This window comes from Toxorhynchites rutilus, chromosome 1, assembly GCF_029784135.1.
Source record: "Toxorhynchites rutilus septentrionalis strain SRP chromosome 1, ASM2978413v1, whole genome shotgun sequence".
Taxonomy (NCBI): Eukaryota; Metazoa; Arthropoda; class Insecta; order Diptera; family Culicidae; genus Toxorhynchites; species Toxorhynchites rutilus.
In genome coordinates, this window is record NC_073744.1 from 175065899 (window position 1) to 175093176 (window position 27278).

Genomic DNA, 27278 nt, shown 5'->3' on the forward strand with positions numbered 1-27278 from the left:
GTTCAACGCCGGGCATCTTTCGGCGTATGCACATATCGTACAATCAAAATGATGGCCGTGATAGGGAATGCATAGGTGGTCATCAGCTTATTCACTATCATATATTTCACTATTGAGCACATTACCGTACCTTAAACTGTGGTTTCGAAGACGAATGAATTGTAAGATTTGTATCTCCGCAAACAAAGTAAATAGAAATGAAAAAGAACTGAGGTTTTGGAGACGAACTCTACGATCTGTCGAGAATTAAACTAGCTATAAGCGTTCTGAAAAACCAATAGTAAATTAACACAGGATTAAAGTCCTTTAAAATAAGGACAGAGCAGCAGGAAATACATAGCTCATCATGTTGCTCCTTAGTTATGTTTCTATACAATGCAGATGTAACGTCAGTCAATTTTCAACATCAGTTATCAACCAAAGAAAGCAGTTCTTGGTAACGAGAAAATTCGTTAATGCCATCCTGCATACAATGTGTTGTAATTTGAAGCCACTTTTAATTCGGAAACCATGCATGGGTTTGTGAAAACTGAATGATCAATTTAAAAGACCCCAAACCAATAAGTTCAAGAACAACCATAAACAAAATAAATCAGTTTATATTATATGTCATATTATGTCACTTTAGAATGCATTGGTATTGTGAAAAACTTTTAATAACTCTTCTTTGAAAGGTTTAATGGCCCTGAAAAGCGCCGTGTTTTACGGTGGCTGGTTTTGCCACCAAAACAGTCTGTATAAACAAACTTTTTCCTTCTTCTACCTGCTGCCGTTTTGCGATTGCGTTTGCCACTCGCTGAAACTAGTTGTAGCCATCGAACCGAATGTGTTCTGTTCTGTAAACGGGTTTTCTTATTGTCGTGAGCAGTTTTGCAAGCCAACTCGAGCACTCCGACGGCCGAATTTCTATAACCGCTATTAGGTATACTGGTGCTCCGGCACCAATCCGTTGATGCGATGTGATGTGAAACGATGCCATACAACCACCACCAACACTGATTTACGGTTTGAAAGAGAATGAGATATTTTTCAGCGGATTCGCGCATTTTGTACTTTAGCGGTACACGGTCACAGGATAGAGACAAATCGGCAGACTCAGCCAAAGGGGCGAGTTCAACGAGATGAACGAAAGAGCGTTGAAAGGCAGCGATGGCATAAAAATACATTCATTACGATTTGTTCGCTCGTTGGATTCACATGCAGGCTAAAAAGGGTCCTTTTCAGGATCACAAAATTATCTTTAATTTGAAGAGTTTATTGTTTTGTTATCACTCGATATCCCCATCTTGTTCGACTAAACCTTCCTGTTTAACGATTGCGTTTACCACTCGCCACAGCTTTCACAGTTGGAAAATTTCTTCCCTTCCAGCTCGTGACATGTTGTACAGTAAATTATATTTAATGCGACGCGCCGAAGTGCCACTCAGTGTCGCATTGGAGGCGATTTTAACCTGTAATTGAACATTTGCGATGACAGTGGTACAGTGTCGACTTTCAATGTGGGGTCATAATTTGGATCTCTATGTTTACAAAAATGTCCAACTAAATAAGTCGCATTACATGTCCGTCCAATTTGCTAAATGTCGAACTAATTGTAAATTACTGTACTTTCAATCTGTTACATATTTAAGATTTGGTGAAAATTGAATAATCAGGAAAGTACCCAACTATCAATAAGCTCAGAACAACTGCCAAATTCACATACTCATCAGATCCTGGCAAACAAATTATGAAAACATCAATTTGTGTTTTATTATTATTTTGGATAATGTTTTAGAAAGCATTGAACTGTATTTCCTAAACTCTTTTTGGAAGGTTTAATGGCCCTGAAAAGCGCCTTGTTTTATGGAATGGTTCCAATTTAGAAAACTTAGTACTCGTTGTTTTGAAAAAAACCATTCCGAACGCCCTTGATGCCGCCTTGTTCTGGATTTGCCACCAAAGCAGTTTGTATAAAGAACAAACTTTTTTCTTCTGCTACCTGATGCCGTTTTGCGTTTGCCACTCGCCACTCGCTGCAACTGCCTGTTGTCTTGATGTCCACCGAACCGAATGTGTTCTGTTCCGAATGCGGGTTTTCTTATCGTCGCGAGCAGCTTTGCCAGCTAACTCGATCACTTCGGCGGCCGAAACTATATAACGCCGGCTAGGTGGACTGGTGCACTGGTACTAACGCGCTCGGCCTAGCTACCCATGCGGGGAACTCCAGATCAACACGGTTCGAGCGGGATTTTGCCTTTCCCTTCACTTTTCCTCCTTTACCATGTCCAGACATGGCTGCTTGGGTTGGTTTGTTGATGTGTTGTGATGCGAACCGATGTGGTGTACGGTTTGAATGAGAATGATCGTTACGGCAGCGGAGCGGGGATTTTTAAGCTGACTGGCTGGTAGAGAATTACGCATGTGTGAGACTGCGACCAATGTTTCGTTCATTTTTTTTCTTTTTCCTTTCCAATCGTGCTTCATTCTATTTCGCTGCTGCTCTGGTTGCCCGTTTTGGTCGGTACGATTTGAGGAGCACAAAATGGACCAATCAAAAATGGGCACATAGTGCATTTGGACAATGCTTGATATTTCACAATTATTCAATTATTTATCTCAAGAAAAATGAAATGTTATTCGTTATGATAGACGCGTAGATATATTTCCTATCAATTGATGCAAAAACCTTTGCGATCTATTGAGAAATGCTCGAGTTATAAGCGTTCCAAATCTTGCATTTTTTCCTACTTGTTCAGTGCCTAGATTTCCATTTCACCCCCTATATCTTCCGGTTAGACGTAGTCCTACGTCAAAAAGTCAGTAGTGTGCGGGGGCTCTAAGAGTAAAAAAGGAGCGCATGAAAGAGAACAATATCTATCTCGGTCTGGGCCGTGTATGTGGCAAGGTATGCGGAAAGCTTATTTGTCTTTTGTTTCACTCGCTCGTATTAATCTTATAGTGCTGTACCATGTATATTATACAAATGCTTACCAGTATTTGTGAATCATGACATTTTCTGTTATGTTATGTCTCTTCTTATGTCATAAATCGGGATGAAAAAACATGAGCTAAAAATCAATTTTGGGTGTAGTGTCGACCATCCGTAACGAAAACTCTGGATCTTGCAGTCAATGCCTTAAAGGTGATTTTGCCTTCTATTTCGTACTTAGTATTGTTATGCTTTCTAGGTTATAGATAATAATAATAATAATTTCAGTAACATAGAAAACAGTTTCTATTGAAAAAACGATGAAAATTGCCAAAACTCCGTACTTTCGCTTAAGTTTACAGTCGGCGAAGAATGCCAAACAACCCATTTTATCGTACCTGTCCTTCTGCTTACGCTAAGATAGCTGTCAAATGCCAGCAAAAACAGTGCGTGTGTAGAAGCCGTCTACTTTTGTGCTGTTTACCCCATCTTCAGGAAAAGAAGATAACATACACTAGAGTCAATTTTTACGCGGATTTTTAAATTAACGCGTTTTTTACGAGGCACGTATCAACCGCGTAAAAATTCAATATGCTAATTGATGTGATTTTTCACGAAATAAGTTGATTAAGGTTTGCATTGCAAAAATTGCTCACCTTCACGCACTGACGAAACTACCCATGCAGCATCAATCATAGTAACCCATGAGTCAGCAGAAAAAAAATCACAACTCTATCAGTCGAACTCTAAACGTGATGGCGATAACAGTGAAGCTACTCCGTTCAGATGTGTGCGCGTTCGAAGAACGGTACCCTGCCGCGTCGAGAACGGACATCGTGCCACATTTTGTGGACGTCGGATACGCTCGTTCCGGACTCTACAACATCTTGGCACTATTGGACAACAATCAGAGCATCGAAAGAAAGCCCGGTTCCGGACGGCCGACGACCCTGATCAACAAAAAGCTCCAAAGGATACTGAAAAGGAAGATCGAGGGAAAAATGGCTACATTGCTGCGTGCGCTTGGCCGGGAGGTCGATGCAACCGACTAAACAGTGAAAATGTATCTGGTAAACATGAACATACATGTCAGGAAGCGGAAATCCCGTCCACTGGTCTCGGAGCTGCAGGCAATGACGTAGCGGCAGCGGCTGAATAAGATGGTCAAGTCGTTTTTCCCGGCGAATCGCGACGTGGCGGTGGTGTCAACACCTATCTCACTCTGGATGGCAACGACTGACAGAGCACTTCGTATTTTACTTCCCTCACGAAGGAAGTGAGCTCCGAAGTGAAGTTTATTTCACACACCAAGTTCCCCAAGAAGGTGCTGCTGTGGCTGACAATCAACAAGAAGAGAACGTCAAAGCCGCTCTTCTTTAGCTCCGGACTGGCCGTGAACGGGCAAAAATTATAGTGCCTGCCGGAAGTTGCGTCGTTCATCAAGGAATACCATGAGGGCGAAGACACGGTGTTCTGGCCGGATCTGGCGTCGTCCCACTGCTCGAAGCGATCGAGATGAAGCGGCTGGATATCAATGTGGTACCCAAGTCGCCGAACCCGCCCAACGTCCCCTATCGAGAATTTCTGGGCAAACCTGTAGCGTAAGATCTACTCCAACAATTTTGTCGTGAAAACTGAGAAAGAATTGATAAATAAAACAAGAAAGAACTCAAAAACATGCCTACACGCATGTGTTCGTCCCCCATGGCAACATTGTTAACTGCCGGAAGGCCGCTTGCAAGGACGTAGAATTTTTCTGCAAGTAAGCTAATATAATTACCTTCCGTAGGGAATTTATCAAACTCAATTATCTGTGTTAGTTTTTTTTATCACTATCCGAAAAAAGTCTTTTTTTTTAATGCAAACGTTAGTAGCTACTAAAATAAAAGAAGATACAGATATCATAATTGAAGCATGCAAAAAAAATTTAATCAATTGTTAGAAAATGGGTTGCATTTCAAACTAATAATTAACTGTTTTGTTATATTTTTACATGGATTTTTAAAATTAACGGTTTATTTTTTCGCGGATTTTGGAATTAACGCGGTTTTCTTTTACGCGGCACGTATCTCCCGCGTAAAAAGCGAGTGTATACTGAAAAATCTACAGAGAGTGAAACTAGTCAAATATAATCTTTTTTGTATCTTTAACTGTCTAATTACTGCAATAATCAAAATTGTAATCGGTGGAATTGTACTTTCCCCAGATTGGTGACGAAATTTAATCGTTCGACTAATTCAAATAATCGAATATCTGAAGTTATAATCGATTAATTTTGTATGGAATAATTTGAAATCAAAATATTAATACATCGAATAATTGTTACTGTAATCGCGATTAATGAAAGAATGAATCTTTCTCAAGATTAATGCATTTTTTGGCTAAGAATTAGGCTATACAATTTTTTTATCCAACATTTTTTATCCAACCATCTAACGTCGACAATCCGATAGACCATGCGACCAGAATGCCAACGTGATACGTGATTATTTCTAGAAATAAATATTCGTTCGATTAATCGAATATTGAAAGACAATTATTCGAATGAATCGAATATTGAAAAATGCCCCAACAATTAATCGATAATCGAAAAAATGGAAAAATTTAGACATCACTACTTGCATGCATTGGCAAAGCGAATTCCCCCAGGCACATTGGTTTTGAAGTCTGTGTTGCAAACATCTTTCCGATCTAATAACAAATGTTCGAGTTATAAACTCTAGCTATGTTAATGAATAATACAAGTGGACCTTGTGTAGAATATTTTCAAGTTTGCAGTGGGAAGTGGGTAGTTTTGACCATCGATTTGCTGTGCGTTCATTATTTCATGAACTATTCTTAAGTCAAAATTGAAGGATAATTTCTCATTCGATAGAGAATACCTCTGTAGTGAAAGGTTCTACTGAAACTTTCTATTAATCAAATGGAAGCGAAATAGATTGTGTTAGTATCCACGCTTGTCCACGGAGAGGGAGAGAGAGTCTAAAATCGCGCATTTTCTGTCCACGTGGTATGTGGACAGCCCCTAAGTCCACGGATTACCATGTGAAGAAGAATATCAACGTAGCTAAGTAGCTAAGAATGTTTCTAAACAGCTATATTAAAGGTTTCCAGTGCTCCTTCTTAAGCAGAATAAATAACAGTTAAAATATATTTACAAAAAAAATGTAACAATTATCTTATTTATATAATTAGCTATTTTTTAAGAATAAAAGCATTCGTTAGAAAAATGTACTTTTTATAGTCTGCATTAAATTTAAATTACCTCCGTGGACAGAACTTTCGCCGTAAGTGTTGTCTCTAAAGTACGGGAAATATATACAACAATTTCAACATTTTATTACCGATTTAGAGGTGGTCATAAGTGAATGAAAGAAATAACTCACCTGTTTCATTTATGACCATTTCGTTGAGTTCTCGCACCTTGCTATCACAATAAGCTGAAGGTTGAATCCATCGACCTAAATTTTCCGGCGCAGCAGAACGTAATATTCATACAGTGTCTCTCTTATTTCCTTCGCAGATTCCCTTGGAGCTTGCGCTGCAACTGGGCAACATCACCTCGAGCGACGACGTCTTCAATCTGGTCGAACCGGACTCGATCGATCAACGAATCTTCTCCAAGGAAGGTATGTTTTCCGGCTGAGAGGCTTTCTTTTACGTTCCACTCTCGCAGAAACCCTATTCTGTTCAACTAATATCGCAAATATATACTTAAAAATATATGTACAGTTACACGAACTATTTCAAAATTGATGTTTCAAACAACTACGTGATATTTAGCGCGCTGACTGAGGCTCCTCCTTAAAATCGCAGCCGTTTGCAGGTGGTGGGGATAAAATTGTTTTTCTTTGCGCTGAGGCTTTCTTGCACTTGAGAGGACTTACGTTTGCACGATTGCTGAGTGTTGTTGTTTTTGCGGGATGAGTGACCGGTACTGCTAGCACTGCTAGTGCCGCCGCCACCGCCGCCTCCGCTTTCCGATATCACGATAAACTCATTCACCGGTCGAGACCGTTGTGGAGGAATGCAGCGACGTCGCTTGAGTGGAGTTCCCGGAGGTGTCAGGGGTAGCTGGGGAGTTAGCCGTTGCACCGCGGGGAGCTCCAATGATGCTGGTGGTGGTGGTGGTGGTGGTGATGACTCAGGGAGTGGTTGTCCCACAAGCGAGTCATCATTCGTCTGCTGGGGGGAAATTGAAGAGACTGATTCTTCGTCGATATCGTTGAGATTTTGGGTTTCACCAGCATCGCTGAAGAGGTTCCTCCGGACAGTGGACGAGCGGGTAGGGAAGTGTTCGTATATTAGGAGGGCGAATTGAACCTCTCGCGAGAGTCGATGAATGCGGTAGGATATCTTTAGTTTGGCTCGCTTCTCGGTCTGATCCCTAAGCCTCGCGGATGTTGGTGTGATGGAAACACCGCTGGAGCTGCTCTCCACTGTATGGTCTTCCCGAGGAATGTGGTTAGAGAAGCGGGTGCTATGGTGTTTGGATTCAGTTGCTGTCCGCAGGATCCCAATTGCTGCCAAGTACTGTAGCTCGGTGTAGTTGTTGGAACTTGGTTTGTCAGGGGGCGGCGAATTTTTCGAAACTCTGCATCCTGCTTGTGACACGTCTTCTTCGTCGTCACTTGAGAGAAATTCACAGCCTCTGGTTAACGGCGGAGGATGTGGTAACGCTGGTAGCGTGCGTGGAGGAGTTTCGTAACTAAGATCTTTGCTTGATGTGCTTGTACTAGGAGAGGCTAGCAGCGGCTTTTGTGATTCGTGCATCTGTTCAGAATCTAAACATTGTGCCAGATTCTCCGGAGGTGTGGTTTTACTGTGGACGAAAAGTGAAACTGTATCGACGGGAATGTTTGAGGGAACAAAAAGTAGCGCTACTCACGTTCCAATGTGTGTATCGCGTTCTTCGAATGCTTCCACCATGGTAGCATCGGAAAACATTTGTATCGTTCCTTCCTGCTGTTTCCGGCGCAGGAACTTGACTATCTTTGTACGACCTCTTACGGTGATTCCGTTCCAATCGAGGACAGCATTGGAGGCGAGTACATACAGTAGTTGGCTAGTGTCGCTCGTGAAGAGCTCTAAATACTGCTGAAGTATGTCGTTGGGATTCATCTGCAAAAAACAATGCATAAACACGTGAATTGTAGTTTAGATGATGCCAACTCATACCCCTACAAAGGTTTGAGCTGGATGATTTTTATTTAATATAATTAACTAGTACTACAATTATTTTCTAATGACTTTTTGATACAGTCTACGTTGGTAAACCGCAGCCTAACATTTGATAATAATTTAATTTAATGATGATGGTCCCACCTCTTCCCCCTGCAAAGGTTTGAGCGGAACGAGTTATCTTATTGATAATAATTATATTACGGTATTTATATTTTTTTTCATCAACTAACCAGTAGGCAAGCTAAATTGAAAAGAAAACGGACTGGTTATCTCGCAGGCATAGATTACTAATCGAAAGAACAATTTAAGCCATTATATGAACGTATTCATTCCATGGCATGTCGAGGTAATTTCCAACCCGGGAAGACCCTAGACCGATCGGAAATTGAACCCAATACCTATGTCAGTTTTAGCCAAGAATTTACAAGGGAATTCTCGCTTTATTAGATCCCCGGCCACGATGCGATCGTTTCCGAGTTCAAGCAGCTGAGCAAACCCAAGCCTAACTCTAGCCGATACTTCAGGCCCATTACTTATCTCAAGGCATGTCAAGAAAATTTCCAACCCGAAAAAATCCTTGACCGATCAGGAATTAAACCCAATACCTATGTCAGCATTAGCCTTGAATTTACAAAGGAATTCCCGCTTTACTAGATACCCGACAACGACCTGCTAATGCGGTCATTTTCGAGACCAGACAGCTGAGCAAACCTAAGCCTAATTCCAGCCGATACTTCAGGCCCTACATTCAACCCAGGGTGTAACGTGTCAACCTGACTCTGCAATGAGATCCGCCACAACACAGAAAAATCTCGTTATAATTATCAGTTGAGAAGATGAATTTACGAGTATTCTGGTTGAGCTATCCCTAGTTTTATTTTGGTTTCCACATTAAGCCCATTGGAATGTTTTTTTTTTAATTTTATTCGAGAGAAATTGCTTTTACTTGTGTTGAATCTTCTGCTTCTTTGCGTCTGTCACCGCGCGCGGACTCAAACTATTTTTTTAAGTTAAATTTGGGTCTACGACTAAATGAACAGAATATATAGCAAAACTAAACAAACAACTAATATACCATCATTATCATAGTCTTAAGATAAGAAACACAAATATCCGTTATAATTTCGTCATCTTTCACACTAACATTGATTAATATTGCACACTGGGTTAAAAATCTAGATCATGTTTCAAAAACTCTTTACAAATACTACGGAACGTTCGAAGGCTTGTTGCTATCTTTACTTCATTTGGTAATGTGTTGTATAGTCTATATCCTTTATAAAAAAGTGAGTTTTGGGTACATGACATTCGAAAGTTCATGGTTCTGAGGTCGCTTGCTTGTCTTGTGTTATATTGATGCATGTCTCTTCCATACGTTATCGTGTTTTGTAAATAATTCGGTGTCATCCCGCTAGTCATCTTATGTATGAACGTAAGCGTGCAATATTTAATACGCTGTCCCACTGACATCCATTGCAGGCAATCGAGCACAAATCTCCGTGGAGTTAGTCGATCACATCTCAATATCAGGCGCATTGCCTTATTTTGCACAATTTGCATTCTTTGTATTTGCCTCTTATTCGCGAGAAATAACGTAGATTCACAATAATCAAAATGTGGAGCGATCAGCGCTCTGTAGATCGTGATTTTACTTTCAAAAGTCAAGAATCGATTTATTCTACAAAGCACTCCATATTTTTGAGCTGCCTTCTTTCTAGTGTAGTTAATATGTTCATCGAAGTGCCGCGTTTCGTCAAGTATAACGCCAAGATATTTAATCGATGATGCTCTTTCCACCGTTTGCCCATCAATATTTTTACTAAGACCTTCACTGCCAAAATTGCATGTCGATACTACCATACTTTGTTTTGTTTATGTTTAACTGTAGTTTTTCCATTTCAACCATTCGCCTAAGTTTTGCAGTTCATGGTTCATCTTTGTGTAGCAATCTTGCAATGTCTCAGCTACAACGAATATTACAGTGTCGTCAGCAAATAAGTTTACGTCACTGTCATTAAGCACCTGTTTGATGTCATTGATATAAAGCAAGAAAAGTAGCGGTCCCAGAACACTTCCTTGAGGCACACCCAGATTCACTGGTCCCGCCGATGATTTACTGTCCCTGTAAATAGTGATTTGTGTTCGTCCGTTCAGGTAACTTTCAAACCACTTCAATGCGGGTCCAGTAACATTGTAATTGTAAAGCAAATTTAGTAATTTTATTCGATCTATTGTTTCAAAAGCCCTTTTCAAGTCAATAAATACGGCTAATACTATCTTCTTCGCTTCTCTAGCCTGTTTCCACTTCAGGAGCAACAAATTGAGAGCCGTTTCGCAAGAGTGGTTTTTGACGTAGAACTACGTCTTTCATTAAGGGTGCCAAATCAGAAAACAGGTCACGTTTTTATGAAATAAAGTTAACGTTAATAACAATTTTTGCCGCGAACGGATTTTAGCGATTTACATACTAAACGAATCGGAAATTCCCTAAGATTTGTTTAATATGCTATACATTAGAATCCCCTGGTTTGTAAATGGTTAAAATTCATGAAAACTTTAGGCGTTTCCATTTGTCCATACATTTGTTCTGTCCATTTGTGTGCTTTCCCGAACAGAGCAGCCAATAACGAGCAACTTATCGACGACTAACGAAGGGGAAATCGTAGGATTTGAAGTCGCCGTGAACAAAGGAAAAGTAGAAAAATGAAGGGGAATATTTGCCTTGAGTATAAACAGTGGATCTCGCTGAGGCAAACTTTCATTCGGCATCGGACTGTTGAGCAATCCAGTTCACTTTGCTTTCGCTGCGCTTCGATCTAAGATTGGACCCCACCAGTGGTAATCCAACTTGGATATCGTCGTTTGCTTATTCTGTTCGTTATTCGTTATTCGTATCGAGTGTTTTTCTTCCCGCGTCATAAATTGGACGTTTCGCGTAGTGTGTGGTGAGCAAGAAGAAGAGGGAGGCTGGCTCTAGCCCTGCAAAAAACGAACGCATTGCCAGGGCCAATGAAATTTCGAGCAAGCGTCATCTAATGATGCACGCGATGTTGGTGTAGTAAAAAGCGCTCGCACTGAACCGAGCCTTCGCGAGTGTGACACCGCATCGAACAACAGCAAAATAGGCGATTTCGGTGCTTCGGTCGAAAATGTAAACGGCTTCTTTGGTGCCTTTGAGAATGCATCAATGCATTAAACTGACGTTATGGCGAAGCAGGCGTTAAGGTTATGCTCCAAAAAAATATTTGGGGAATACCAAGCATCTTGAATGTCGCACTGGAATGTTATAAGTTATTTAGGTTCGCATGCCAGTCGCAAAACTGCCTTCAACTAGGATTGCATTTGCGCTAATATTGATCATAATGAAGCATTGCTACTGTTTTCGAGGTTGTTGATATTAACAAAAAAGAGTTTATTTCGCTTGTTTAGTCACAAGAATGTAAATGTCGTTCTGGAGTTTTGTATGTGATTAGGTTTCGCTTACCAGTAGCAAAAATTCCTCCACTGAGGGTGACACCTTTCAATTTCAAAGATTATTCTACTAAGCAGTTGTTTCGAAAATTTCACAGCATTATGGAATAATATCCGAAGGTATAAACAAGCGACTTATATAAAATAACAGCGTAGTTCTACGTCAACAATGCGGTCGTATCTTGGACACAACCTCCTATAATTTTTTCTGAACCCAGACTGTTCATCTACCAGTATTCCATTTTTCGTTATATGTTCCAACAATTGATCTTTAATTACAATCTCGAGAATCTTTTCGTATAATGGCAACATATTAACTGGTCTACGGTATGACAAAAGATTTTTTCCAACATTGTGAGCTAATACTGTTTTATTGATGTTTTCAACACTTGCACAGTTTCTTAAATCCATCACTACCTTCCTAAGAGTTCCCATGTTGATAGTTTTAAAGCATCTCAATTGCGAAGACAAAATTCAGTCGATTGGATGGAGCTACAATACCATTGTAGATTTCTTCTACACTTAACGTGAAAAATGTGTTAAGTTTCTCTGCTGTTATATTGTCACTTTCCTTGTTACCGTCAAACTCAATGTCGATGTCTTTGCGGCCGCCTGGATTACACAATGCTTTAATTTTTTTCCATAGCTTCTTCGGATCCTGTTGAATTGCATGTATTTCATTTTGTATGAATTTATTCTTAGAATTCTTCAGCTCGCGTACATAAATATTTCTCCATATTCTGTATGTGCTCCAATTTTCAATAGTTTTTGTGCGTTTAGCTATTATTAGGTAATAGTCTCGCCTTCTCTTGATGTAAGCCAATGAAGAGTTATACCAGATTTTGTTGCCAATATGTCTGAGTACTGAAATTTCAGTGTGAATACCAGCAATTATCTGGTTAATTGAAGAGCAAAGTGCTTCTTCAAGATTTTCTGCAACACCATGAAGAGAGATTCGTTCACTAACCGGAGTTATTTTGTTCTGAAGAACAGATAGCAACCTTCGTTTCGAATAATTATTCCAACACTTATAAGATTTTTCTTTTTGTATTTCGGAAAAGTCAACATCAGAAAAATTGTAGTCCATACCAATTGTTTCATGATCCGAAATTTTGCTATCATAAAAAATCTCAATCACACCATCGTCAAAATTTGTAAATACTAAGTCGATGGTCTTCGAAGATGTTCTTGTTATTCTGGTGAGATCATCCACCAGTAATGACTATTCTTTTTTGTTCATGTAATTGTATGTGTTGTAACCATACATCTTCCAGAAAATCTAAGAAGTGCTTATCGCTACTGCTAGGTGAATGGTATCAGCAAATCAGCAATTAGCAGCACAGCAGAGACCGTCATCGGGTATGAACAACGAGGACAACGGAACGAATGGTTTGACGACGAGTACCGAGCGCTCCTGAACGAGAAGGATGCAGCACGCGCAGCCATGCTGCAACGAGCGACTCGACAAAACGTGGAACGATACAGACTGAAACGAAGGCAGCAAACACATCTCTTTCGGGAAAAAAAAGCGCCGCCTGGAAGAGAAAGAGTGTGAGGAGATGGAGCTGCTTTATCGTTCTCGAGAATCGCGGAAGTTCTTCAAGAAACTAAACGCCTCGCACAAAGGCTTTGTGCCGCGGGCCGAAATGTGCAGAAACAAGGAAGGAGGCATCTTGACGAACGAACGCGAGGTGATCGAAAGGTGGAGGCAGCACTACGATGAACACCTGAACAGCGCGCAGACAGGAGACCTAGACGGCGTTGAGGAGGACTACACCGGTGCAATGAACAACGACGACGTACCACCCCCGACGATGGGTGAAGTTAAGGAGGTCATTAATCAGCTGGTAAGGAGGGCCTCGTAGCGGAGCTCTTCAAGGGGGGTCCGAGAAAACTCGTAGAGTGTATGCACCGGTTGATAGTCAGGATCTGGGACACAGAACAGCTACCGGAGGAGTGGAAGGACGGGGTAATCTGCCCCATCTATAAAAAAGGCGACAAGTTGGATTGTGGGAACTATCGTGCCATCACAATCCTAAATGGTGCCTACAAAATTTTGTCTCAGATCCTCTTCCGCCGCCTATCGCCAATAGTAAGTAGATTTGTGGGAAGTTATCAGGCCGGATTCATGCCCGGTTGCTCGACGACGGACCAGATTTTTACACTGCGGCAGATCCTCCAAAAGTGCCGCGAGTATCAGGTCCCTACACTCCACATCTTCGTCGACTTCAAGGCCGCATATGATACAATCGACCGACGACAGCTATGGAGGATCATGGACGAACACGGCTTTCCCCGAAAGCTGACAAGACTGATTCAGGCAACGATGAACGGTGTGCGGTGCAGTGTGCGGATCTCAGGTGAGCTGTCGGAATCATTTGAGACTCACAGGGGACTCCGACAAGGCGATGGAATCTCCTGTCTGCTCTTCAACGTGGGACTGGAAGGTGTTATGCGGAGAGCGGGCTTCAACATGCGGGGCACGATTTTCAACAAGTCTAGTCAGTTTATCTGCTTCGCCGACGACGTGGACATAATCGGAACAACACATGCGACGGTAGCCGACTTGTATACCCGACTGAAACACGAAGCAGGGCTGATTGGGCTTGGGATCAATGCGTCTAAGTCTAAATACATGCTAGCTGGAGGGACTGATCGCAACAGAGTTCTTCTTGGTAGTAGTGTTGTGATCGACGGCGACGAGCTCGAGGTGGTAGAGGAATTTGTGTACCTTGGCTCGTTGATAACAACTGACAACAACAACAGCCGTGAAATTCGAAGACGCATTGTCAATGGAAGTCGTGCCTACTATGGGCTCCGCAAATCCTTGAGGTCCAACAAACTCCGACCCCGTACGAAGTGTACCATGTACAAATCCCTAATTCGACCGGTTGTTCTCTATGGGCACAAAGCATGGACGATGCTTGAAGAGGACTCACAAGCGCTTGGAGTTTTCGAACGCCACACCACAATATACGGTGGTGTACAGGAAAGCGGAGTATTGAGAAGGAGAATGAACCACGAACTGGCGCAACTCTACGGCGAACCCAGCATTCAGAAAGTCGCCAAGGCTGGACGAGTGCGATGGGTAGGGCATGTTGCAAGATTGCCGGACAGCAGCCCTGCAAAGATGGTGTTCGCATCGAATCCGGTAGGAACAAGAAGGAGAGGAGCCCAGTGAGCGAAGTGGTTGGACCAGGTGGAGCAGGACTTGGCAAGAATCGGTGCAGTCGGGAGTTGGAGAACTGCAGCCATGGATCGGGACTATTGGCGAAAAATTGTGAAGAAGATCTAATCTCTCAATGGGATGTAGTATCATTATAAATAAATAAGGTGAATGGTATATTCCAGCGTAGATCACAACAAAAAGTGAAGGGATATTTAATCCATTGCGTTTGAAGGTGACACTATCCTAGACTAGCTGGCCAGAAATGAAGGTGACACTATCCTAGAATGGTTTATGGCCAGATGTGAGCCAATGAATGATTTTCATTTCATCGTTTGGGTGTAGCACCGTTGGATGTCCCTTGCGAATTTTCTTGGTCCATTTTTCGCCCATGCGAAAACGAAGTGTTGAGACTGGAATTCCAAATGATCTGCTGGCACGATATATAGTCTTTTCTCCAGTTTTAACCGACTCTAAGCACTTCTGCAATAGTTCCTCATCGTAAACCCGATCAATTTTCTTCCGTATAATATTTGTTCATTCTACCATGGGAAAATTTAAGAATCAATACCAATGTTTAAGGAATTGATCATAAGTTACGTAAAAATGGTAAACTTTTTGCAATTACAGCTGGAAATCACCAAAACTATCGAGCCAAACAAATGTAAACAACTGTTTTCATGAGCGTGTTTGCGAAGAAGTGTCACAAAAATCCGATGTCTAGTATCAGTTTTTATGTGTCGTGAAATAGGGTACACTGAACAAAACGGTGTGTGAGTAGTGACTATTCATAAAAAATACATAATTTTGGATTCATTGTTAAGTGTTTACGGATCCAATTTCAACTTAACTTGTAATTATGTATTTTTTATGAGCAATCACTATTCACACACTGTATTGTTCAGTGTACCCTATTTCATGAAACATAGAAAGTTAGGTTAGACTAGTAAGTATTTTCAAGGGCTAACATTATTATGAAATGATTACATTTTTGTTTTGAATTGATGTTTTGGTTGCTCAAGCTAACTTTACATTGATATGTAATTAATTTCCTAAATAGTGCAACTATTGGTACCCATCTACTATAGGAGCAGATACCTTAGGCCTATAATGTTCTATTAACATGATATTTTCTGAAAATTATTTCGCAGGATTTGGAGAACGATCAGCCGGAGAAATACCTACCCCTGCTGGGTGCAATACTCAGCCAACAATTGTAAGTCTACGGCCGGAGAATAACAGCGACCCGCGGCTAATCTACAGCCCGTCGTGCACCCGAGTACAACGCTGCAGTGGCTGCTGTGTGTCCAAGCGTCTCTCGTGCCAGCCGACGTCGACCAGAACGAGAACCTTTACCGTGAGTTGCACTATTTCGTTCACGGCGTTGCCAATGAAGTATATCTTCTTCCCCCTCAGGTGAACGTCCTCGAGTACGTGTCCGGTACCAAGACCCGCTTCAAGAGCCGCGATCTGGCTCTCATCGAGGAACACGTTGGCTGTGCCTGCCAGTGCCGTGTCAAGGAGGAACACTGCAACAGCCTGCAGCGATACAACTCCCGCAACTGTCGGTGCGACTGCGCGAACAACGACGATCGATCGAAGTGTCTCAAGGAGCAGGATATCAAGCAGTGGAATCCGGATACCTGCTTGTGTGAGTGCAACGAAGCGAAGGAGTGCACCAGTGGCACCTATTTCGACCACAACTACTGCAGATGCTTAAAGGTAAACTGAAGAACTTTATAACATGGGTATGTGTGGGTATTTTGAACAGCAGAAAAATATAGGACCAGGACACGATGGGAATCATACCATCCACTAACATATTTCCGTTTATTTTCTTCCCTTGTTTTTTTTAGACCAGCTTCTATAGCATACACTAAAATCCCCATTCGATGCACGTCAAAACAATCAACCAATCGCACCATTCTAGTACTGTGTCACGCAGACCACACACACAATTACGCGATTACTACTAAAGTAGTCTTTTGGTTTTACTGAGTAGATCTTAAAGTTTATATGTTTCTGTGTGGTTGGTAGTATTGATAGTAGTGTTAACAGTGTTAGGAAAGAGAAGAAGAAGAACGATCGACGCGATCGTTACGTTATATTAATTTGATCAGTTTATCATAATCGCATATTTAGCAGCAAGAACGAAGTACTCAATAGACTGTGCCAAATAAAACAAACAAACAAAAACTAGCATTCGCACATGGCCCAAGGGATTCCTGCAGATCGAGCGCCCTGATAGATAGTAGACTGGATTAAGCTAAAGTGTGTTAGTTAATGTAGACCCCGATGATATTGATTGTTTGTTTGTGCGTGGACATACGTGTGTGTGTGCGTACGTGTATTCTTCAGAGATTTTTTATTGGTTCCCTCCGCGGTGCGTTCCTACTCCGTGAGTATATTACCACACAACAAAAGACCGTTGTGTTACAGTGTTAAATCCGTAGATCTTTTTGTTTTTGTTGTAGCTAATCACCTAATGACTAATCAATCGCAGGCGCAGGGGAAATCCTCCGACCCGCTTCGATTCGCTATGAATGTTGTGCGCGCCCCTAAAGACACTAATTGATTAACGATTACTAGTAGGTGATGTGGTTTTTCCGCTTTCGAACGGGGAAATTTTTCGGGTAATCATCTTCTTCTTCTCTTTACTTCCTTGCTTTTGTCGCGCTTTTTTTTCTAGAATTTAAATATACCTGCAGCAGTAATTAACCACATCAAGTGTGATACTAACAGTTGATTTCATGAACCACAACAGCAGAAAGTCCTATAATTGTTTCATGAATACTCATATTGACGAATGTGTCCCCTAGTTGCAAAACCGATCAACTCCTCAAATCTGAGAAATTGTTTTTTAGACCTTAAATACATTGTTCCACTTATTGGCAGTGAGAAACAGCGCCAAAATCGATCAATTCCCTATAGAATACGCGTTTAAAAATCATGATGTGCCGCAAACCCGGCCAAATCCTATTTATTTCCTACCTCATTCTGGCATGACACTACAGAAAATCGTCTTTCCTGTTTTGGTTTTTTTTCTTCAGATAGCCGGCTTTGCAGCTAGACGACACATATGAAACATTAAATGTAGTTTCGCAATCTCAACAAGATTCAATTTCTCTCAAGAATGAGAGAAATTGAAAGTATAAATTTGGTCCACTCTTTTGGAAATTAAATCGTATGCTTCCGAGATGATGTACTGAGCGTCCATAGAATGAATGATAGATGCAGGATAGGGTGGCAATAGATGTATGGAAAAAATTTCATCATCGAATTTCTAAAACCGACCAGTAAAATTTGTTTATTGGTCCAAAAAATGAACTGTGCAAAGTTCCAGCTTGACAGATTAGCTAAAACTATTGGTCAAGCTAGCTTTGATTTTTCGCTCCTTGTTTTATTTTCTATTCAACTTCAGAGAGAGAGGGAGAGAGAGAAATAGAGAGGGAGAGAGAGAGATAGAGAAAGGGAGAGAGACAGAGAGAGAAAGGGAGAGAGACAGAGAGAGAGAGAAAGGGAGAGAGACAGAGAGAGAGAGAGAGAGAGAGAGAGAGAGAGAGAGAGAAAGGGAGAGAGACAGAGAGAGCGAGATATAGATATATAGTTCGCCCATCTAACTCTCTGAAAAACAATTTTCGGCGAAAAGGAAGAGAAGAAAATTTCAACATTGCACAATTCATTGAAAACTAGATCGATTGACTGAATACTTATCTCGCAGCTGAGCGAACATTTCGATCTTTGCTTAAAGCTCTACTTTGACACTAACTCAGCACCTTTATTGCTAAATGGCAGTATATCAGTATCTTAATACCTGTTCAGTCGTTTTGTCAATATATCCGCCCTATATGAACTTTTATAAGCAGTGGTTTTCAACCTTTTCGGCTCAATTCGCCCCTTTACGAAAATTTATCCCAGTGCTTCACCCCTATCAGCATTTTGTCAGAAAGTCTGTAGCATAACAGTTAAGTAATGTAAAAATACAAACGGTTTTCAAGATATATTCGCAACAAATTTTATTTTATACTTGTATCTGATTACAAAAAAAAAGGTATATAAAGCTTGGCAAGTTAGTATGACACGTGCGCCTGAACGATTTCCGCCAAAATCGTAATTCTTACAAACGTTGTTGAAAAGCACACCTCATGTCTTCGATATCCATTCTGTTACGGTGTTTTGTTCCCATCAGCAGCATAGTGGGAAATCCAGATTCACATGAATTCAACGCAAAAGACAACAACACTCGTAACGCTTATCCCGCATATCAGGATAAGAATCGATCATTTGTAGATCGATGAGTTTGGTCTGAAATTGATCCGAAACATTCGTCACTTCCAGTCGGAAAGCCGTGTTTAAATTTGTTTTTTGATATAAGGGAAATATGTTTGAAGTTTAACTTGTTGCAAAAAGAAGTTGTTCAATTGAACATTACAATTCAGATTTGGAAATGTTTGCCGAGGATCGCAAATTTTAGCATATCCAATGAAATTTTTGTGGTAATTTTTGCTAATCATTGTCATCTTCAAAGCGATCTAATATTCCCTTGCACAATTCCCCCCTTTTAATGACCAAATTCGCCACTAGGGGGGAATTCCCACCGGTTGAAAATCACTGATATAAAGCGTAGCAAACATTTGTTCTATATGCAGTATTAGTGTTGGTGTTCGAAAGGGAAAATCGGTCGAATTAATGTATGAACGCTTGAAACCTTTAACTTATCGCCAGATCAGGTTTCCTTTGACTGTTTTTTTTTTAAAAAAAGCAACTTTATGCAACAGTCATTCACTCGGAGCAGCTTCTCCGTAAGCTTTTTGAAGCTCTTTATGTGTTTCCGTGGCCTTTTCTTGGAATGAAAGAATAAAATCAGCACTTTCCACAAATTACGATTTTTAGCACCGTCAGCACCATTTAGCCCAAGAGGCTGAAAATGAACAATAATAAAAAATGAATAATAATGAACAATGAAAATAAGACCATTTGGTACAAAATCGGATATTTTCAAACAACGGAGAGTAAATGACGCCAAAACGAAATCACTACAGGGTTGATGCGGTTTGTTCACCATATGCATAAGCTTGGTTAATGACTTTTCGACGAAATGATGAAATTGACCAACACTTACTGCTAAGGAGCTATTTATTGAAAACAGCGGGAACTTAGTTGCGCACCTAACGCGGAAGCTGTTTTTCATCAAACGAAGAGGTTTGAAAAATTATTTTGCAAAATCACCCCAGGGATAAGATACATAATTGAGGAGAGTATACTAAAGATAAAAATAATTTTATGAACCCTATTTTTTTCAACTACCGCTCCACGAACTGTGCAACAACCCTAGTATTATACATAGTCCAATTCCACACTAAATCAACCGAAAAACAGCCGATTATGACGCGACTCTCCGATAGTTCAGCTGTGAACGGATTCTGATTCTATTTTTTTATACAATTCGAATCGGGAAGGTTTGTTTAACGTAACTATTTCAGCCGACAGAACCGTCTATAGCAGGCACCTAGTACAATTTTCAAATGCCAACACCATTGCGGAGTCAATGGTAGCTAAGCAACTTGCATGATCACATCCAAGCGAAGAAAACCAAGGAACGAAGGTAAGAAGAGTGTTCCCTTCTTGCAATCTGAGCTACGCCATTAGGCACTGTAAGTGATTGATTTTGGTACGAACAATTCACACGGAGGCATACCCAATGGAAACCAATTTTATTTGCCTGCTCCCATAAGATTGTAGTTATTTTTATTCGACGCTCAATTACAAGAGAAAACGAGAGAGAGTGAGAGTGCGAGAGAGAGAGAGAAAACGAGGGAGAGAAACAAGAAGCAAGAAAGAAAGAAAAAAAACGAAAGAGAGAAAAAACGAGAAAGAGAGAGAAGAAACGAAAGAATCGCGTAACCACAAGTGGCAAGTTGGTGCACTGCTTCTGTATGAAGGAACGAGGAAGAGTGAGAGAGAGGAAGCAAGAGAGAAATAGAGAAAACGAAAGAGAAAGAGAAAAAACGAAAAAGGGAATGAGAAAATGAAAACGAGAGAGAGTGAGGGAGAGAAAACGAGAGAGTGAAAGAGAAAATGAGAGAGAGAGAAAATGAGAGAGATAAAACGGGAGAAAGAGAGAAAACGAGAGAAAACGAGAGAAAGAGAGAGAAAACGAAAGAAAGAGAGAGGAAACGAGAGAGAAAGAGAGAGAGAGAAAACGAGAGAGAAAACGAAAGAGAGAGGAAACGAGAAAGAGAGAAAACGAAAGAGAGAGAAAACGAGAGAGAGAGAAAACGAGAGAGAAAGAGAGAGAGAAAACGAAAGAGAGAGGAAACGAGAAAGAGAGAAAATGAAAGAGAGAGAAAACGAAAGAGAGAAAACGAAAGAGAGAGAAAACGAGAGAGAAAGAGAGAGAAAACGAGAGAGAGAAAACGAAAGAGAGAAGAAACGAGAAAGAGAGAAAACGAAAGAGAGAGAAAACGAGAGAGAGAGAGAGATAGAGAGAGAGAGAAACGAGAGAAAACGAGGGAGAGAAACAAGAAGCAAGAAAGAAAGAAAAAAACGAAAGAGAGAAAAAACGAGAGAGAGAAGAAACGAAAGAGTCGCGTAGCCACAAGTGGCAAGTTGGTGCACTGCTTCTGTATGTATTGTTTGCACTCAAATCGTTCGCTTCAAAAAATGTGCTCAGAATATGCACAATGTATTCTCAATTGCAGTGCGTGCAAGAGAGCAATGCGGCATATGAACAGTATGTGTATTATTCTCGCGATCAGCCATATTCTGTTGCTAGTACAAAATTACGCTAAACATCGACTCCTCTTCAGGATCATTACGAATTTCTAGTGAAAAATTAATTTTCAAATAATTTTTTTTATTTTAAAACAATATCAAAAGTAATAAACAAGCGAATTAAAATAATGTTTCATAGTACTACGTCAACAATGCGGTCGTGTATGGATACCACTGTTTTTTTTTTTGGGTTTTGGATGATAACGTTTTGCGCAACTCCGTGAAGGCATTTTTCTGTATTGTCACAAACTGACTTATATACTCTCATTTGTTTACGTACATCATTCGACCGATCAGAGACGATGCAGTTCAGCATTGTGATCTGACGATAGAGTCAGTCGAAAATAGCTGGAAAAATCGTAGTGTCAGTCTGGAACTCAGATTCAACCCCTCATAAATGAATGGAATATAAAGTTTGTTGAAGTAAAACGTTCCAGGACGATCCTTTGTTCTTAAGCTAATCTGTGTGTAAGTAAGCTGTGTATGTTTTAGATCGATGTGGTAGATCAAATTTTATGCTATTTCGGGAGAATTCCGCTTTGAATAAACCTTCTAAATAATATTGAGAATGGAAGATATAGACTATTAGGGCGACGTTCCAAAATAAGGGTTAGAATTCCACCAGAGCCACAGTTTGGCGTTTCTTTTAAACCTCCTGTACTCGTGCGCAAAATCATAACTCGTATACTCTCGCACGATGTCACAGAAAATTGTGTAACCACTTTTTTGCAACAGAAATCAAGTGTTCGTTTCACTTTATATGGATGTTAAAATAAAATTGTGTACGCGGACAACGAGATGTATGTCGGGGTGGAGTAGTAGTGGCGAAGTGAAGTCAGGTTGAATGAAGGTCCCAAAAGGTCGATTTTCGGCCAAAATTTTCTTTTCGAGATGACACCAAATCTCGATGTGTCACACATTTAAAAAAAAAATCCGATTTTCCAAATTTCTTTTAGGTCCCCCTTTGGAAGATTTTCAAGGATCAAAAAATCAAAACTTCGAGCGCTTTGAGGCACCCTTAAATCATGTCCGATTAAGCTCAAACTTTGCACAGTTCATTTTTTTGGGTCAATAAACAAAATGCACATGTTCGGTTTTTGAAATTTGATGATGAATTATGTTCCATGCATCCATTGCCACCCTAATGTATATCGTGTTGTCGACGTCTCATGTTCGTCTGCTCGAATTCAATTTTTCGTAAAACTGGAGCCATGAAAGAGTATTAAGATTTGAAAGTCTCTTTTATGAGGACAAAAAATACGTAGGATACTATCGAACCTAATGATTATTTTAACTTTTTTTCAAATCAGAGAGTTTGTATGATTTGTTATAAACTATGGTCTGGTTTTATTGATAACCAGTAGTGTGCGGAAGCATCCATCCTTATATGTTCTACGCTCTACCTTAGAGGATCTACTTTTACCTGTCTATATTCGGTAAATGGTGTAACATTCATAACCAAAAGGGTCAATGGCGACTCATCCTCACAAAATTATGTATACTAACGATGTAGAAAACAGTTCGACAGACTAATCATGGTGACGGATATTTTGCCTAATAACGTTTCAGAACCGGCATAAAAATATCATCGACAAATGTAATTAACAAAATCTTTTCCCCTTCTCCCACAATTATCAAATTACAGAGCTCTCCTCCCAGCCGCTGGGGAAACCAATCCACACAGGACCGGAGAAGATTAATCCTGAAACCCGTCCCATCTGCCCTAACGGCCTCTATGTCCTCGGCTTAAGCTCACCGCGCTAGCGTGCCAACAGAGCGTTAGTGAGCTACCACGGCTGGCTCCACCCAGTGATTGGTTTATCGGCCTACAAAATGATATTCGACAATGTATTTTATTCTTCGTAAAACGGATACAGCACAAACATTTTCGAGATGTAAACTACAGTACAAATGTAACAAAGGGAAAAGAAGACAAATTGTCCGCGCATAACCGAGGACAGCCAAGGGGACACGGCGCCAGACGCCGCCGATTGAGTGAGAAAGAAATACGAACGAGCAAAGGGACATTCCTGGACCGTGGTGGTGAAACGAAATGCGAACATTATTACTCGGGTTATACAGTGGAAGCAGCTATTTGTTGATATTGTCGGGAGCAACTGGAGTGGGAACAATGCCATACCTATTCAATAATGCTCGAGTCGTCAGTGGGATGAGTGATCGAACACACGGTTGTTTCATGATTTAAAACTATTTTCTTAAATTTTATTACACAGCGGGCAGTCTGTGAACGTTATAGACTATTTATTTCTTTGTATTAAAAGAGATTGAGATAATAAAGATATATGACTTAGGATAGAATCGGGTTTGTTTTCATTTAGCATCACTGAAGCGGCCATTTTTAAAGGGTTCCAATGAGTAATAAGGCGATTACTTACGGTTATTTCGGATAGTTTGTCTTCCTCCTGCATTATATCGTTCTTTTATAACAGCAAATCTACACTTTAACACAGTTTAAAAGTCACTAAGATTCATATTCTCCTAATTAAATGTAGGATCGATGTAATCAACCAGCAATAACGACATACACACAAATAACAGTCTCCCAAACAGCAGCTGTCAGAATTCAATCGATAAAATGTTGCGCAGTTGTGTGCCTTTTCAATGCTACTTGTGAACAGTGATGCCATCCTGATCTTTAGTTACATATATGATTGAGAATCCATCTCCTGCTATATTTAAATTTAACACTCCTATACTCGCGCATTGGTCTGTCAGTCCGAGAAATCAATAATTCGTTCATTTCTCAGAAAATATCAACACTACGACTTTGCGATTCTCTCTAGCTTCGTTATTCGTCGTTCGTCATCGTTTAGCGTATCGCATGTGTTGGTACAAAGGGGACGTGTGCCACTTTTTTAACAATTTTGGTCTGACACACCGACGCGAGCATAGAAGTAACTTTTTTGAACAAGTGCCTTTTTTCATATTCTAGAATATTGTTGAATGAAATGTATAAATTCATGTTAGTGGCATGGAATATTTATTGAATATATTGCATAAGACCAATACCGGACTATTCTTATTTGATTTCAGTCCCTTTTGTAACTGGATTGCACGAATCCATATATTAACTATTCGTCGATATATTCGTTGTTAGATTCATACGTTCAAAAGTAAAATATAGATGTTTGACTTTCGTATAGTTATTGGCTAAATATAATGGTCATACGTATACACACTTGTGAAAGAATTTCACTTGAGGAAGGATTGTAAACAGTAAACTATAAACTAATCGGTAGCTTATGGTAATTTTGAACAAATACAGTTTCGGGGAAACTTTTTCATAATGGACAATATCGACAAGAAAACAAGAAAAAGAAAAGGAAGTTCCTAGAAATCCTTTTATATAATATCATCTTTTTATGCCCCATCTAGAAAAAGGCTTAGTTAGTTTACCAAGAAAACAGAGACAAAGAATATAAGAAATATGCAAACTTTAGATTCCAGAACCTTTATCATCTGATAATTATCTGGAAGGTCGTTATACATTCTTCTCTTCGATAAAAGACCCGAAAAAACCCGCAACAACTGCATGAAATGTAAAAAATATGTTTTTTTTCGAGCATGCAGTTATGCTATGTTTTGACTATGTTACTCCAATGAAACCACAATCGATTAATATGTTTTTATGTTATTTTATAGCCATGAATTATATTCAGTAGCTTACTTTTAATTAATAACAGTGAAAAATTCTAATTTCGTTATTTGTGTTGGAGTAGCAAAAAATACTCTACTTTAAAGGAGGCAACATTAGATGACTATTAAAACATAATTAAGACGAAGAAAACATATTTTTTGGAGTTTTTTCATTCAATCATACCCTCTTCTTCAAATGAATGCAAATAAAGCCTGAAAAATACACAATGGCAACATTACAGAGAAGTTCAATTTACGGTCTGTGACACCGTGCGCGAGTATACGTGTTATGATTTTGCACGCGAGTACAGGAGGGTTAACCATTAACGACCAAGCTGTAAAAATATTCTTTTGACAAAATCCGTGGGTGTTATTTTGATTATTGGTGTTACATATACCCCAATCTTCAAGAAATACTTTTTCCGTAACTCCGTTTTCCGAAAAATGACAAAAAATCAAAAAAGTGCCAAACGAAAACATTGGCCAAAACCTACATTTTTGTTCCTGTAGGAGGTTCAATTCAATTTTTTTCCTACATCACAATGTGTGATCTTTTACCAAAGTAATATTGTAGAAAAGTTTACATATTTTTAAATTTTGTAAGGTTATGTTTTTTCTCAGGTTAAGTGAGGTTATGGACTTTCCGCACATAGTTGCTTTAAACTGATTTTTATGCCCAATAAAGTGATACAAACTCGAATGAAATTGATAGTAAATGGTACATAATTGACTAAGCTAACATTTGATGACAAAATCATACCATATGGTTGCTTTCCAAAGGCATGAAACATTATCGAAGTTGCTGTTCGATTTTTCGAACGCTTGGCATAAAACGGGTTAAATACTTTTACAACAAAAAAATCGATACTACATACCGTCGTGCTATTTCTGAAACTCAATTTTCAAATGTTTTCTAATAGATTTTTTATCAAATTTATTTATGTTTGGCATTTTATGAAACGATATTTTAACACCATTTTGCATAGCCGCATTTTAAAAATCGCAAGTTCTCATCTAATGTCCATCCTAAACATCGGTTTCGAGGGAAATCTTCAAGTTACGACATTATTTGGGACGTGATAAGCTAGAAGAAATTCCCTTAGTTGTTGTCACCAGTTATTTCCCAGATCCTTAGAAATTCGCAAACTTGGTCCCAAAAAGTTCACAGCCATGAACCCGCAGTTTTTTGACGTGGGACTACGTCTAACCGGAATATATGGAGGGTAAAATGAAAACCTAAACACAGAACATGCAGGAAAAAATGAAAGATTTCGAATGCTTATAGCTCGAACATTTTGTACTGGATAGGAGAGATGTTTGCATCACTTGATATGGAATATTTCTACGCATCTATCACAACTAACAAAATGTTGTTTTTCATTAGATAAACAATTGAATAACTGTAAAATATTAGGCGTTATCTAAACGCCCTAACTGCATCGTTTTGATTGGCCCGATTTACGGTTTCCCTAACACAGCCATCAAAACCAAGCAGCCTTGGGGAAATTGGCATTGCAAATACATGAAAGTAGGGGGACTTTTGTTCTCATCGAAAAATGTTCCCTAACACAGACTTTAAAACCAAGCAGCGAAATCGGCATTGCAAGCACACGAAAGAGCCTAGAGGCGAGTGAACAGAAAAGTTTAAACCCTCTTAAAGCCAAAAAGAAGAAAAAGAACACACGAAAGTAGGGGGAGCTTTTGTTCCCACCGAAATGTGTTCCCTAATAGAGATTTCTAAACCAAGGTGCCTGGAGAAATCGGTATTTCAAATTCATGCAAGTCGGGGGTATTTTTGTTCCGATTGAAATGTGTTTCCCTAACACAGACTTCAAATCGAGGTTTCTGGGGAAATCGGCTCTGCAAATAAATGCAAACTGCGAGTACTTTTGTCCTCGCTTGCCTTTGTGCAGAGTGGAATATGTCTGTCCTAACATGATCTTCTAAACTTAGGAACCTGGGAAAATCGTGCAGACACTAGAAGCGAATGAACTTCCCAGTTTCAAGCAAATTCGAGATTCGAGAAGTATGTACACTTTTGGGATGTAAACTTCAGAGGGAAATGTAAAATAAAATAATCGTTTGATATTTTTTTTTTGTCTTTATTGGAAAGAT

General features: G+C 39.9%; 3 protein-coding genes across 6 annotated transcripts in view; 1 reads left to right on the plus strand and 2 right to left on the minus strand.

The window, feature by feature from the left end:
- Positions 1–6468, minus strand: part of LOC129762259 (uncharacterized) — a 48001-nt gene extending 41533 nt beyond the window's left edge. Inside the window, exons 1-2 of the mRNA XM_055760356.1 lie at positions 6298–6468; positions 6177–6211 (exon numbers count right to left, since the gene is read on the minus strand). Coding sequence (XP_055616331.1) covers positions 6177–6211; positions 6298–6316 — 54 coding nt within the window. The 5' untranslated portion in view covers positions 6317–6468. The remainder of the gene's footprint in view (positions 1–6176; positions 6212–6297) is intronic.
- LOC129762258 (uncharacterized) overlaps positions 1–23825 on the plus strand; it is a 78846-nt gene extending 55021 nt beyond the window's left edge. For 3 of the 4 annotated variants that reach the window (XM_055760353.1, XM_055760354.1, XM_055760355.1), the window contains exons 3-6: positions 6435–6540; positions 15884–16089; positions 16149–16454; positions 23152–23825. In XM_055760353.1, coding sequence (XP_055616328.1) covers positions 6435–6540; positions 15884–16089; positions 16149–16454; positions 23152–23256 — 723 coding nt within the window. In that variant the 3' untranslated portion in view covers positions 23257–23825. Of the gene's footprint in view, positions 1–6434; positions 6541–15883; positions 16090–16148; positions 16455–16588; positions 17131–23151 lie in introns of all 4 variants that reach the window. The other variant, XR_008740590.1, reaches the window with a different exon arrangement.
- On the minus strand, positions 6607–24081 carry LOC129762257 (uncharacterized). Its single transcript, XM_055760352.1, has 3 exons — positions 23903–24081; positions 7800–8032; positions 6607–7733 (listed from the first exon to the last, which is right to left on the minus strand). The coding sequence occupies exons 1-3, from the start codon at positions 23933–23935 to the stop codon at positions 6716–6718; spliced, it is 1284 nt and encodes a 427-aa protein (XP_055616327.1). The 5' UTR covers positions 23936–24081; the 3' UTR covers positions 6607–6715.
- Positions 24082–27278: the final 3197 nt, after the last annotated feature.

Coding starts and splice junctions, on each gene's coding strand:
- LOC129762257 (XM_055760352.1), bottom strand. CDS start 23,935: ATGCAGGAGGAAGACAAACTATCCGAAATAACC. Junction 8,033..23,902: donor ACAAACTATCCGAAATAACC/GTAAGTAATCGC, acceptor TGTTTTTTGCAG/ATGAATCCCAACGACATACT. Junction 7,734..7,799: donor CGCGATACACACATTGGAAC/GTGAGTAGCGCT, acceptor TTTCGTCCACAG/TAAAACCACACCTCCGGAGA.